The 15,432-nt window shown below is 38.0% G+C and overlaps 1 protein-coding gene across 1 annotated transcript in view; it reads left to right on the forward strand.

Annotated features, from left to right (window-relative positions):
- The window catches only part of AVL9 (AVL9 cell migration associated), a 63,903-nt gene that overhangs the window by 26,277 nt on the left and 22,194 nt on the right, over positions 1-15,432 (forward strand). Inside the window, exons 7-10 of the mRNA XM_081244665.1 lie at positions 170-210; positions 1,343-1,381; positions 5,737-5,806; positions 13,496-14,034. Of these exons, the coding sequence (XP_081100791.1) occupies positions 170-210; positions 1,343-1,381; positions 5,737-5,806; positions 13,496-14,034 (689 nt within the window). The remainder of the gene's footprint in view (positions 1-169; positions 211-1,342; positions 1,382-5,736; positions 5,807-13,495; positions 14,035-15,432) is intronic.

The following is a 15,432-nucleotide window of genomic DNA, read 5'->3' on the forward strand; positions in this document are numbered from 1 at the left end:
ATAAATTCTGATTATGCGTGTGCATAATGAGGTATTACATAAATATTTAAATATTTGCATATTCCTACTTTTACCTGCCTTTCTTTTGAGGAGGTTAAAACTTTCTTTGACAAAAACAGTAGGTGGTAGTCACAGATTAGCTTTTTTTTTTTTTTTTTTAACGTTATAGGTCTATCTCCTCGAGATCTTGTGCTTCATTTTCGACACAAGGTATGATATGTTATTTAATTTATGATGTACTAAAATTATTTAACTGGGCAAATTCCATGAGCTGCATGGTCTAATGCAGAGTGTGGCATAACCATGTTTTAGTTTTTCTGAGACAGCTGGCATAGTGATACAAAGTTGAAAGTGTTGGTAGTGCTTATATGATAGAAATTTCTAAAAGTATACAAATAGTGTTGTTTATTTCTGTGCAAGATAGGATACTTTTTTCTATGGTTTTTGTAATTTTGGATATCATAAAATCAGAGTGGGAAAAAACTTCTTTTTTTCACAGGATGTTGAGTATCGTTCCCTGTGCTATAGGACCTTGTTGTTTATCCATTCTCTATATAATAGCTTGCATCTACCAATCCCAGACTCCCAATTCACTCCTCCCCCACACCCCCCACCTCATACACACGTGGCAACCACAAGTCTGTTCTCTATGTCTGTGAGTCTTTCATGGATAAGTTCATTTATGTCATATTTTAGATTCCACATATAAGTGATATCTATGGCATTTGTGTTTCTCTTTCTGACTTAACTTCACTTAGTATGATAATCTCTAGGTCCATCCATGTTGCTGCAAATGGCATTATTTCATTCTTTTTTATGGCTGAGTAGTATTCCATTGTATATGTACACCACATCTGAAAGAAACGTGTTTTTATCTTGCAGAATATTTTATATGTTGCCCTGAGAGTGAAACATTTTCCAGTAAAATATCTATGCTTATATCTTTTGATCTTTATTCTTAAGGCATCTGTTGACTGGGACATACACACATGGATCATTCACTTAACAGCTGTAATGAGTATCTGCTCTGTGAATGCCCTGGACATCCAGAAGTAAATGAATAGTACCTTACTTTTAAGGAGCTTGCAGATATTTCAAGCAAAAATGGCGCAACTTATTCCAAAAAGTGCAATTTGATAGCAATTTAAGTGGTATACACATTTTTCAAGGACACAGGAATTTCTCAGTATAAGTTCATAATTTTCAATGTAGTGTTTAAAGCTCTAGAATTATTTAATATTATTGATTCAATGATACATGGTTATGTTTGAGGAGAGGCAAAGGCAAATGAAAAATAGGCTTGAGTTTCTTATTTTAATACAGTTTTTTTTTCTTTCTTCAGGTCCTAATCCTGTTTAAACTAATTCTTCTTGAAAAGAAGGTGAGATTTGAATGTTTGGAATATTTAATATTTATTGACATTTCTTAAATACTATATAAAATTGAAACTAATGATAAAATATAAATTAAGACTTTTTTGCCTATAAAAGTACAGTGGGCTAAAGCACATATTTTTGTCCACTACTATAGAAGTATAAATTCATGCAGTCTTTTCTGGGGGCAATTTGATAGTATTCAGTTATCAGAATGGTTTTGACTATAGATAACAGAAAGTTCTCTTGATTGATTGATTGATTGATTGCCATGCCATGCGGCATGAGGGATCTTAGTTACCCTACCAGGGATCAAACCCATGCCCCCTAGAGTGGAAGCACAGAGTCTTAAACACTGGACTACCAAGGAAGTCCCGAAAACTCAATTTAAATTGACTTAAAAAATAAGGAAATGGGGGCTTCCCTGGTGGCGCAGTGGTTGAGAGTCTGCCTGCCAATGCAGGGGACACGGGTTCGTGCCCCGGGTCCGGGAAGATCCCACATGCCGCGGAGCGGCTGGGCCCGTGAGCCATGGCCGCTGAGCCTGCGCATCCGGAGCCTGTGCTCCGCAACGGGAGAGGCCTCAACAGTGAGAGGCCCGTGTACCCCAAAAAAAATAATAATAATAAGGAAATGTATTGGATCACTTCAGACTTCAGAGTGGATTGACTGAATGGTTTGACAATATATTTAAATACCTAGATTTTTTCCATCTCTTTGTTCTACGGTCCACAGTGCTTGCTTTATCTTGAGCCTAACTTCCCTTGTAGTGTAGGATAACTGACAACAGTAATTGAACTATGTGCTTCCTTAGCTATAACTGGTGGCAGAGATAATACCTCTTCCCAAACCATTTAATAAGGATTCTTCCTGTCAATTCCTTTGGGCCTATGAGGCCATGTGCCTACCCAGAACCAATAATTGTTGCCAAAGAAATGGCTGTACTGATTGGTTTAAACCTGGGTTCCAGACCACTCTCTAGTACAAAGGGATGGGATTGCAATGATTTTAGATCAAAGATTTAGATGAGGGGTTTTAGACTAAGAGTCTGCACACTAGGCCCCAGGGCCAAATCTGGTCTACCACCTATTGTAAATAAAGTTTTATTGGAACATAGTTACAGGCATTCTTTTCCTTATTGTTTATGGCTGCTTTTGCATTACAGTGGGAGAGTTGAGTAGTTGGGACAGAGACCAAATGGCCCACAAATGAAAAATGCTTACTATCTGACTCTCTATAGAAAACTTTGCTGACCCCTGGTTTAGAGTAATCAGGAGCCATCCCTGGATCTGTGGCCAGTTGTATACACTGTATTACTGTGCTCAGTAAAGTAGGGTGGAATGGATGTTGGAGAGTCAGCCATTCACAATATCCAGTATATTTTGTTTCCATAAAACTGTTTATCCATTTGGCCCAGTAATTGTCCTCTTAGAGGTTTAATTTCCAGAATTAATCTTAGTTGATGCAAAGCTCTATCTAAGAGATTCTTTGAGTCATTTTTAATAATGAATTATCAGTGACTAAGTAAGTATTGATTTATTTTGTATATAATTTCCAAACAACAAAAAAGATTCTGGGTGTTTTTTTTTTATTGTTGTAAAGATGTTTCATGGCATGTTAAGTGAAAAAGTTTGCCCAGCTACATATCAAGCCCATGATTCCAATTTTATAATTAAATATATATTAATTGAAAAGAGTAGGAGGAAAGACAGCAACAGTTTGGTGAGAATATCGGCTATATTTTTAAGAAGGAAGTACACTTTTCTGTATTCTAGCTTTCTGGATGAATATGTATTCTTTCTTCAAACAGAAAGAAAGTAAATTTTAAAAAAGTGAATGAAACTAACACATACTAGTACAGTGTTTCAACCTTTAAAAAAAGTTTATACTTGTAAAATACACATAACATATAATTAACCATCTTAACTGTTTTTAAGTGTACCGTTTCATGGTGTTAAGTATGTTCCTGTTGTACTATTATCATCCATCTTTAAAACTCTTCATTGTGCAAAACTCAAACTCTGTACCCATTAAACACTAACTCCTCGTTCTCCCTTTCTCCCACCTGCTGGCAACCACCATTCTACTTTCTGTCTATGAATTGGGCTACTCTAGGTTCCTCATATAAATGAAATCATAAGTGTTTCTTTTTATGACTGGCTTATTTCACTTAGCATAGTGTCCTCAAGGTTCATCCATGTACAACAGATGTCCGAATTTCCTCCCTTTTTAAGGATGAATAATATTCCATGTTTGTACATACCACATTTTGGCTGTCATGAATAATGCTGCTGTGAACATGGGTCTATGTATGTCTCTTCAAGACCTTGCTTTCAGTTTTTTGGAGTATATACCCAGAAGTGGTATTGCTGGATCACATGGTAGTTCTATTTTTAATTTTTTGAGGAACTGCCATCTTTTCCACAGTAGCTACATCATTTTACATTCCTACCAACAGTGCATAAGTGTTCCGATTTATCCACGTCCTCTCCAACACTTGTTATTTTCAGGTTTTTTGATAGTAGCCATCCCTAATAGGTATGAGGTGATATCTCCTGGGTTTGATTTGCATTTTCCTAATGATTAGTTATGTTGAGCACCTTTTCATGTGCTTTTTGGCCACTTGCATATCTTCCTTGTAGAAATGTGTATCCAAATCCTTTGCCCGTTTTTAATCAGGTTTGTTTTTTTGTTGTTGAGTTGTAAGTTTCAAACTTTTTATTGCAACCCATAATAAAAAATGTTTTTCATTGCAACCTAGAGCACATGTGGATACATGTATCTGAAACAAAATTTTGCAAAATAATATTTAGCCTAACCACATGTAGTGGCATTTATGATCAAGTAGACTTTATTTAATGTGGCAAATCACAGGTACACACTTTTTATATTGATTTCATAAAGTAAGGACATCTTTTAATGCAGTCTTGGTTTCTCTGTACTTGCAAAGTGCTCAAATAAGCAATGTGTAAGGAGAGCACAGGAGATTGTGGGTGTTATGCTTTACTGGATATCACTTAGTGCCACTAAATGATTTAATTGTTTAAAAAAAGAAAAAACTCTCACCTGAGCAACTATATGCTTGTTTTTTTCCTCTAATTTAATTATCACCAGCATTAGTTTTAGTGCAGTACCTAACTGAACCCTGTTCCAGATTAATTTTTCTCAATTTTTATTCTGAAAAATGTCAAACCTATAGGAAAGTTGATAGAGTAATATATAATGAACACTTTTATACCCTTCATCTGTGTTTATGAGTTGTTAACTCATAAACATTACATTGTTTTATATGTGTTCATTTTTCTCCCTGAATCATAATAATTTAAACTAATTTGTAGACACCATGGTTCTTCACCCCTAACTACTTTAGGACAGCAGTCCCCAACCTTTTTGGCACCAGGGACGAGTTTCATGGAAGATGGTATTTCCATGAATCTGAGGCGGGGCAGGGGGATGGTTCAGGCAGTAATGCGAGCGGTGGGGAGCGATGAGGAGCGGCACATGAAGCTTTCCTTGCTCGCTGGCCGCTCACCTCCTGCTGTGCAGCCCAATTCCTAACAGGCCCTGGATATATTTCTTAAGAATAAGGGTACATTCCTACATAGACAAAATATTATTTTCACATTCAAGAAATTTAACACTGATATAATAAATGCTATCTAATGTACAGTCCATTTTCATATTTCCCCAGATGTCATAATAATGTCCTATAAGCTGGTTGCGTTTCTTAATCTGGAGACCAAGGATCATTTATTGCATTGTTAGCTTTCTTTAATCTCAAACAGTGCCACCACCTCGCTTTTTTTTTTGTTTCTCTTGTTTTTATGACATTGGCCTTTTAATTTTTTTTTTTTAAGAATCCAGATTAGTTGCATTATAATATTAGATTTGTCTGATTGTTGCCACTAGTTTCAGATTAAACTTTTTTGGCAAGAATACAGGTGGTGGTGTGTCCTTCTCGGGGCATCACATCAGGAGCCCCGTAACTGTTTGTATTATTATTGGCAATGTGAAATTTGATGATCTGATTCAGGTGGTGGTTGCCAGGTTTCTTTAAATTAGGTACTTGTTTTTTCTCTTTGCAATTAATAGGTAAACTGTGGGTTGATAAATTTGAAGGTATGTGGATATCCTGTTGCCCAACAACCTTTCACAATAGTTTTAACATCCATTAGTAATTTTTACCTGAACCATGATAGATGCTTGGTGATTTTCTGATTCTATCATAAATTCTGTATGTATTAGCTGTTATACTTCTGTAAAGAAGAGTTTTCCCCTCTCCCTTCTTTTCTTTTTTCTTGTTTTAAAGTATCACTGTGGACTCATGGATTTTCTGATTTAATTTTGATTGACTCCATTTCAGGTTCTCTTTTATATTTCTCCAGTGAATAAATTGGTGGGTGCCCTGATGACAGTGTTATCCCTTTTTCCAGGTAAGAGCGTAGCAGTTTCTACTCTTCCTTCTTTTAATTTGTCCTGGACCTTTTTTCAAAAAATTAATTTATTTGTTTATTTTTGGCTGCACTGGATCTTTCTTTGTTGCTGCACGTGAGCTTTCCTTAGTTGCAGCAAGTGGGGGCTACTCTTCATTGCAGTGCGTGGACTTATCATTGCGGTGGCTTCTCTTGTTGCAGAGCACGGCTCTAGGTGTGCGAGCTTCAGAAGTTGTGGCACATGGGCTCAGTAGTTGTGGCGCCGGGCTTAGTTGCTCAGTGGCATGGTGGATCTTTCTGGACCAGGGCTTGAACCCGTGTCCCCTGCATTAGCAGGCGGATTCTTAACCACTGTACCAACAAGGAAGCCCTGTCCTGGACTTTTTTTTTTTAGTATTAATTTATTTTTATTTTTTCGAATTTTATTTTATTTTTTATACAGCAGGTTCTTATTAGTTATCTATTTTATACATATTAGTATGTATACTTATTTATTTTTGGCTGCATTGGGTCTTCGTTACTATACTTATTTATTTTTGGCTGCATTGGGTCTTCATTACTACCCACGGGCTTTCTCTAGTTGTGGTGAGCAGAGGTTACTCTTTGCTGTGGTGCGCAGGCATCTCATTCCAGTGGCTTCTCTTATTGCAGACCATGGGCTCTATGCATGCGGGCTTCATAGTTGTGGCACATGGGCTCAGTAGTTGTGGCTCGCAGGCTCTGGAGCGCAGGCTCAGTAGTTGTGGCACACGGGCTTAGTTGCCCCACGGCATGTGGGATCTTCCTTGACCAGAGCTCAACCCCATGTCCCCTGCATTGGCAGGCGGATTCTTAACCACTGCTCCACCAGGGAAGTCCCTGGACCTTTGAATGATAAAAATTTTCAAGGAAAAAGTTGTTAGGGTTAACATTCTATTTTTCTTTTCTCCAGAAGTTTATTTATTTATTTTTTTATTTTTATTTATTTTATTTTTTTCTTTTTTTGCGGTATGCGGGCCTCTCACTGTTGTGGCCTCTCCCGTTGCGGAGCACAGGCTCCGGATGCGCAGGCCCAGCGGCCATGGCTCACGGGCCCAGCCGCTCCGCGGCATATGGGATCCTCCCAGACCGGGGCACGAACCCGTATCCCCTGCATCGGCAGGCGGACTCTCAACCACTGCGCCACCAGGGAGGCCCTATTTTTTATTTTTTAAAAAAATATTTATTTACTTATTCGGCTGCACTGGGTCTTAGTTGCAGCACGTTGGATCTTCGTTGCGGCACACGGGATCTTTTAGTTGAGACATGGGGTAATCTTGTTTTTTCTTTAACTAATTAATTATTTTTAATTTATTTTATTTTTGGCTGTGTTGGGTCTTCATTGCTGCACACGGGCTTTCTCTACTTGCGGCGAGTGGGGCTACTCTTCATTGTGGTGCATGGGCTTCTCATTGTGGTGGCTTCTCTTGCTGCAGAGCACAGTCTCTAGGTACACAGGCTTCAGTAGTTGTGGCTCACGGGTTCTAGAGCGCAGGCTCAGTAGTTGTGGCGCACAGGCTTAGTTGCTCCATGGCATGTGGAATCTTCCCGGACCAGAGCTCGAACCTGTGTCCCCTGCATTGGCAGGCAGATTCTTAACCACTGCACCACCAGGGAAGCGACATGAGGGAATCTATTAGCTGTGGCATGTGGAATCTAGTTCCCTGACATTTTCACTTTGGCCATAGGTTTCTCTTTTGTCTGAGATTTTCTTTTCTCTCTCGTTTTTTTTTTCAATTTATTTTTTTATACAGCAGGTTATTATTAGACATCAATTAGATATACATCAGTGTATACATGTCAATCCCAATCTCCCAATTCATCACACCACCACCACCCCACTCCCCACTGCTTTCCCCCCTTGATGTCCATACATTTGTTGTCTACATCTGTGTCTCTATTTCTGCCCAGCAAACTGGTTCATCTGTACCATTTTTCTAGGTTCCACATATATGTGTTAATATACATATTTGTTTTTCTCCTTCTGACTTACTTTACTCTGTATGACAGTCTCTAGATCCACACACGTCTCTACAAATGACCCAGTTTTGTTCCTTTTTATGGCTGAGTAATATTCCATTGTATATATGTACCACATCTTCTTTATCCATTTGTCTGTCGATGGGCATTTAGGTTGCTTCCATGACCTGGCTATTGTAAATACTGCTGCAGTGAACATTGGGGTGCATGTGTCTTTTTGAATTATGGTTTTCTCTGGATATATGCCCAGGAGTGGGATTGCTGGGTCATATGGTAATTCTATTTTTAATTTTCTAAGGAACCTCCATACTGTTCTCCATAATGGCTGTATCAATTTACATTCCCACCAACAGTGCAAGAGGGTTCCCTTTTCTCCACACCCTCTCCAGCATTTGTTGTTTGTAGTTTTTCTGACGATGCCCATGCTAACTGGTGTGAGGTGATACCTCATTGTACTTTTGATTTGCATTTCTCTAATAGTGATGTTGAGCAGCTTTTCATGTGCTTCTTGGCCATCTGTGTCTTCTTTGGAGAAATGTCTATTTAGGTCTTCTGCCCATTTTTGGATTGGGATGTTTGTATTTTTAATATTGAGCTACATGAGCTATTTTTATAATTTGGAGATTAATCCTTTGTCCATTGATTTGTTTGCAAATATTTTCTCTCACTCTGAGGGTTGTCTTTTCGTCTTGTTTGTAGTTTCCTTTGCTGTGCAAAAGCTTTGAAGTTTCATTAGGTCCCATTTGTTTATTTTCGTTTTTATTTCCATTACTCTAGGAGGTGGATCAAAAAAAGATCTTGCTGTGATTTATGTCAAAGAGTGTTCTTCCTATGTTTTCCTCTGAGTTTTACAGTGGCCAGTCTTACATTTAGGTCTCTAATCCATTTTGAGTTTATTTTTGTGTATGGTGTTAGGGAGTGTTCTAATTTCATTCTTTTACATGTAGCTGTACAGTTTTCCCGGAACCACTTATTGAAGAGACTGTCTTTTCTCCATTGTATATCCTTGCCTCGTTTGTCATAGATTAGTTGACTGTAGGTGCGTGGCTTTATCTCTGGGCTTTCTATACTGTTCCATTGATCTATATTTCTGTTTATGTGCCAGTACCATATTGTCTTGATTACTGTAGCTTTGTAGTACAGTCTGAAGTCAGGGAGTCTGATTCCTCCAGCTCCGTTTTTTTCCCCTCAAGACTGCTTTGGCTATTGGGGGTCTTTTGTGTCTCCATACAAATTTTAAGATTTTTTTTTCCAGTTCTGTTAAAAATGCCATTGGTAATTTGATAGGGATTGCATTGAATCTGTAGATTGCTTTGGGTGGTAGAGTCAATTTCACAATGTTGATTCTTCCAATCCAAGAACATGGTATATCTCTCTGTTTGTATCATCTTTAATTTCTTTCATCAGTGTCTTACACTTTTCTGCATACAAGTCTTTTTTCTCCTAGGTAGGTTTATTCCTAGGTATTTTATTCTTTTTGTTGCAATGGTAAATGGGAGTATTTCCATAATTTCTCTTTCAGATTTTTCATCATTAGTGTATAGGAATGCAAGAGATTTCTGTGCATTAATTTTGTATCCTGCAACTTTAACAAATTCATTGATTAGCTCTCTGAGTTTACTGGTGGCATCTTTAGGATTCTCTATATATAGTATCGTGTCATCTGCAAACAGTGACAGTTTTACTTCTTCTTTTCCAATTTGGATTCCTTTTATTTCTTTTTCTTCTCTGATTGCCGTGGCTAGGACTTCTAAAACTATGTTGAATAATAGTGGCGAGAGTGGACATCCTTGTCTTGTTCCTGATCTTAGAGGAAATGTCAGTTTCTCACCATTGAGAGTAATGTTTGCTGTGGGTTTGTCGTATATGGCCTTTATTATGTTGAGGTAGGTTCCCTCTATGCCCACTTTCTGGAGAGTTTTTATCACAAATGGGTGTTGAATTTTGTCAAAAGCTTTTTCTGCATCTATTGAGATGATCATATGGGTTTTATTCTTCAACTTGTTAATATGGTGTATCACATTGATTGATTTGCATATATTGAAGAATCCTTGCATCCCTGGGATAAATCCCACTCGATCATTGGGGTGTTGGTCATTTAACATCCTTTTAATTTGTTGTTGGGTTCTGTTTGCTAGTATTTTGTTGAGGATTTCTGCATCTATATTCATCAGTGATATTGGTCTGTAATTTTCTTTTTTTGTAGTATCTTTGTCTGGTTTTTGTATCAGGGTGATGGTGGCCTCGTAGAATGAGTTTGGGAGTGTTCCTTCCTCTGCAGTGTTTTGTTTTTTTTTTTTTGCGGTACACGGGCCTCTCACTGTTCTGGCCTCTCCCACTGCAGACCACAGGCTCCGGACGCTCAGGCTCAGGGGCCATGGCTCATGGGCCTAGCCGCTCCGCGGCATGTGGGATCTTCCTAGACTGAGGCATGAACCCGCGTCCCCTGCATCGGCAGGCAGACTCTCAACCACTGCGCCACCAGGGAAGCCCCCTCTGCAGTTTTTTGGAAGAGTTTGAGAAGGATGGGTGTTAGCTCTTCTCTAAATGTTTGATAGAATTCACCTGTGAAGCCATCTGATCCTGGACTTGTGTTAGTTGGAAGTTTTTTTTTTTTTTTTTTTTTTCTGTACGTGGGCCTTTCACTGTTGTGGCCTCTTCTGTTGCGGAGCACAGGCTCAGCGGCCATGGCTCACGGGCCCAGCCGCTCCGCAGCATGTGGGATCTTCCCGGACTGGGGAATGAAGCCGTGTCCCCTGCATCGGCTGGTGGACTCTCAACCACTGAGCTACCAGGGAAGCCCAAGTCGGAAGATTTTTAATCACAGTTTCAATTTCATTACTTCTGCTTGGTCTGTTCATATTTTCTATTTCTTCCTGGTTCAGTCTTGGAAGGTTATACCTTTCTAAGAATTTGTCCATTTCTTCCAGGTTGTCCATTTTATTGGCATAGAGTTGCTTGTAGTAGTCTCTTAGGATGCTTTGTATTTCTGCAGTGTCTATTGTAACATCTCCTTTTTCATTTTTGATTTTATTGATTTGAGTCCTCTCCCTGTTTTTCTTGATGAGTCTGGCTAATGGTTTATCAATTTTGTTTATCTTCTCAAAGAACCAACTTTTAGATTTATTGCTCTTTGCCATTGTTTTCTTTGTTTCTATTTCATTTATTTCTGCTCTGGTCTTTATGATTTCTTTCCTTCTGCTAACTTTGGGTTTTGTTTGTTCTTCTTTCTCTAGTTCCTTTAGGTGTAAGTTTAGATTGTTTATTTGAGATGTTTCTTGTTTCTTGAGGTAAGATTGTATAGCTATAAACTTCCCTCTTAGAACTGCTTTTGCTGCATCCCATGGGTTTTGGATCGTTGTGTTTTCATTGTCATGTGTCTCTAGGTATTTTTTGATTTCCTTTTTGATTTCTTCAGTGATCTCTGGGTTATTTAGTAACGTATAGTTTAGCCTTCATGTGTTTGTGTTTTTTATGTTTGTTTCCCTGTAATTGATTTCTGATCTCATAGCATTGTGGTCAGAAAAGATGCTTGATATGATTTCAGTTTTCTTTACTGAGGCTTGACTTGTGACCCAAGATGTGATCTATCCTGGAGAATGTTCCGTGCGCACTTGAGAAGAAAGTGTAATCTGCTGTTTTTGGATGGAATGTCCTATTAATATCAAATCTATCTGGTCTACTGTGTCATTTAAAGCTTGTGTTTCCTTATTAATTTTCTGTCTGGATGATCTGTTCATTGGTGTAAGTGAGGTGTTAAAGTCCCCCACTATGATTGTGTTACTGTCGATTTCCTCTTTTATAGCTGTTAGCAGTTGCCTTATGTATTGAGGTGCTCTTATGTTGGGTGCATATATATTTATAATTGTTCTATCTTCTTCTTGGATTGATCCCTTGATCTTCATGTAGTGTCCTTCCTTGTCTCTTGTAACATTCTTTATTTTAAAGTTTATTTTATCTGATATGAGTATTGCTACTCCAGCTTTCTTTTGATTTCCATTTGCATGGAATATCTTTTTCCATCCCCTCACTTTCAGTCTGTATGTGTCCCTAAGTCTGAAGTGGGTCTCTTGTAGACATTATATATATGGGTCTTGTTTTTGTATCCATTCAGCGAGCCTTCGTCATTTGGTTGGGGCTTTTAATCCATTCACATTTAAGGTAATTATCGATATGTATGTTCCTATGACCATTTTCTTAATTGTTTTGGGTTTGTTTCTGTAAGTCCTTTTCTTCTCTTGTGTTTTCCACTTAGAGAAGTTCCTTTAGCGTTTGTTGTTGAGCTGGTTTGGTGGTGCTGAAATCTCTTAGCTTTTGCTTGTCTGTAAAGCTTTTGATTACTCCATTGAATCTGAATGAGATCCTTGCCAGGTAGAGTAATCTTGGTTGTAGGTTCTTCCCTTTCAACACTTTAAATATGTAGTGCCACTCAATTCTGGCTTGTAGAGTTTCTGTTGAGAAATCAGCTGTTAATCTTACGCAAATTCCCTTGTATGCTATTTGTCGTTTTTCCCTTGTTGCTTTTAATAATTTTTCTTTGCCTTTAATTTTTGTCAACTTGATTACTGTGTGTCTCAGTGTGTTTCTCCCTGTGTTTATCCTGCCTGGGACTCTCTGCGCTTCCTGGACTTAGGTGGCTATTTCCTTTCCCATGTTAGGGAAGTTTTCGACTATAATCTCTTCAATTAATTTTTCGGGTCCTTTCTCTCTCTCTTCTCCTTCTGGGACCTGTATTATGCGAATGTTATTGCGTTTAATGTTGTCCCAGAGGTCTCTTAGACTGTCTTCATTTCTTTTCATTCTTTTTTCTTTATTCTGTTCCACAGCAGTGAATTCCACCATTCTGTCTTCCAGGTCATTTATCCGTTCTTCTACCTCAGTTATTCTGCTATTGATTCCTTCTAGTGTAGTTTTCATTTCAGTTATTGTATTGTTCATCTCTGTTTGTTTGCTCCTTAATTCATCTAGGTCTTTGTTACACATTTCTTGCATCTTCTCAATCTTTGCCTCTATTCTTTTTCTGAGGTCCTGGATCATCTTCACTATCATCATTCTGAATTCTTTTTCTGGAAAGTTGCCTATCTCCACTTCATGTAGTTGTTTTTCTGGGGTTTTATTTTGTTCCTTCATCTGGTACATAGCCCTCTGCCTTTTCATCTTGTCCTTCTTCCTGTGAATGTAGTTTTTGTTCCACAGGCTGCAGTGTCCTTCCTTGCTTCTTGCTCTTGTTCTTCTTGCTTCTGCTCTCTGTTCTCTTTTTTCTCATTGAAATTTGTACAAACATAGCTTATTAAAATTTTTATAGGAGAGTTCCACTATTTTGATTATATTTTTTTATTTCATTTATTTTTTTATACAGCAGGTTCTTATTAGTTATCTACTTTGTACATATTAGTGTATACATGTCAATCCCAATCTTCCAATTCATCCCACCACCACCCCTACGTCCCACATTCCCCCTTTGGTGTCCATACATTTGTTGTCTACATCTGTGTCTCTATTTCTGACTTGCAAACCAGTTCATCTGTACCATTTTTCTAGATTCCACATATATGCGTTAATATACAATATTTGTATGTCTCTTTCTGACTTACCTCAAGGGAGTTCCACTATTTAAAACAGAATATACAACTCTTGTTCTTCCTTTACCTTATTATAAGCCAAACTATTCACCAATATTGTATGTTTTAGGCATGATTGAACATGGTCTCAGTGATAGTTCTCAGTATAGACCCCGAAAGAGTATGTCTGAAGATGTTGGGCTTCAAGAAAGTAATCCCCCTGAAGATGAATTTGTTTCTATGCCTGCTCCTGACATTTCAAATACCAACCTGGAAACTGTCGAGAAAATCATGATGAGAAACTATGGAAGATACGCTGCCATCAAGACTGAAGAACCTTTGTTCCAGGTAGATGATGACAACAGTGAAGGACAGGAACCCAATGACAACAATCAATATTTGAAACCTCCTTCTCGCCCATCTCCAGAGTCTTCAGAAAGTGACTGGGAGACCTTGGATCCTATTGTCTTAGAGGACTCCTCCTTGAAAGAAAGAGAACAGGTGGGATCAGAACAGACAAACTCATTTCCAAAGGACTCTTTGCCCTCAGACAGTCCTCCGATTACTGTACAACCTCAAGCTAACACAGGCCAGGTAGTCCTGATACCAGGGCTAATTTCCGGTTTGGAAGAGGACCAGTATGGCATGCCCCTGGCCATCTTCACAAAGGTAAGGTTTAAAATGCTTTATTAAGGCCCTTAAGGATATAACAAAATCCTTTTAGAATTTAACTTTTAGTGTTAAACACATTTTCAGTCTGAAAATTTTTTCTTTGACTGTAAAATACACAGTGCTGTGGCATCTGTGACCATAGTGTAAGGCTATAGAGAATTAATTCAGGGGATTTTGAGGTCACCAACCACTGTATTTGGTCTGTTTTTAATTATTCAGGTTTATCTTTGGTGGGGGAGGAGGCAGTCTTGATTACATTAAATGAATGTATATTAAAATTTGATAATTCCCAAAGCTACAATTTTGTAAGAACAAAATTTTAAGCTTAGATGGCTACCTTAAATATTAGTACCCCTCATAGATATAATATAGTGTTTTGGTTAACTTGCCCTAAAAACTATTTTTTAATCTTTTTATGAAAAAACATTCAAAATATATTTATGATTTAACTTAAACACAACATAGTAAATCTAATTGAATCTTTAAGCCAGTATCTTATGTCCTAGGATATCATTTCTTAATGTCAGGAATATTTTAGGATTCTGGAAGCAACATTTGGGTTTTTTTGATTTTTTTCATTCTACTCAGGAGAAACTCCTTATTTTATTGCCGTTCGTGAATTATTTTTCAAAATGGAACAGAAGAAAAAAATGCCATTTTTGTTTTTAAATAACTTTTATTTACTTATTTATTTATTTATGGCTGCATTGGGTTTTCACTAATGCGCGCAAGCTTCCTCTAGTTGCAGCGAGCAGGGGCTGTTCTTTTTTTCCCGGCTGAACTAAACCAAATCACTAACCTACAGAACTGTAAGCAAATAAATGGTTGCCATTTTAAGCCACTTATCTGGGTGTGTTTGTTATGCAGCAAAAACTAACTGATACACTAGCTGCTCTCTTTTTTTTTTTAATTTTTTATTTTTTGCTTTATAACAAATTTAATCAGTTATACATATACATATGTTCCCATATCCCCTCCCTTTTGCGTCTCCCTCCCACCCTCCCTATCCCACCCCTCCAGGCGGTCACAAAGCACCGAGCTGATCTCCCTGTGCTATGCGGCTGTTTCCCACTAGCTATCTACCTTACGTTTGGTAGTGTATATATGTCCATGCTGCTCTTTCACTTTGTCACAGCTTACCCTTCCCCCTCCCCATATCCTCAAGTCCATTCTCTAGTAGGTCTGTGTCTTTATTCCTGTCTTACCCCTATGTTCTTCATGACATTTTTTTTTCTTAAATTCCATATATATGTGTCAGCATACAGTATTTGTCTTTCTGTTTCTGACTTACTTCACTCTGTATGACAGACTCTAGGTCCATCCACCTCATTACAAGTAGCTCAATTTCATTTCTTTTTATGGCTGAGTAATATTCCATTGTATATATGTGCCACA

This window comes from Mesoplodon bidens (genome assembly GCF_964165515.1).
Source record: "Mesoplodon bidens genome assembly, chromosome: 9".
Classification (NCBI taxonomy): domain Eukaryota; kingdom Metazoa; phylum Chordata; class Mammalia; order Artiodactyla; family Ziphiidae; genus Mesoplodon; species Mesoplodon bidens.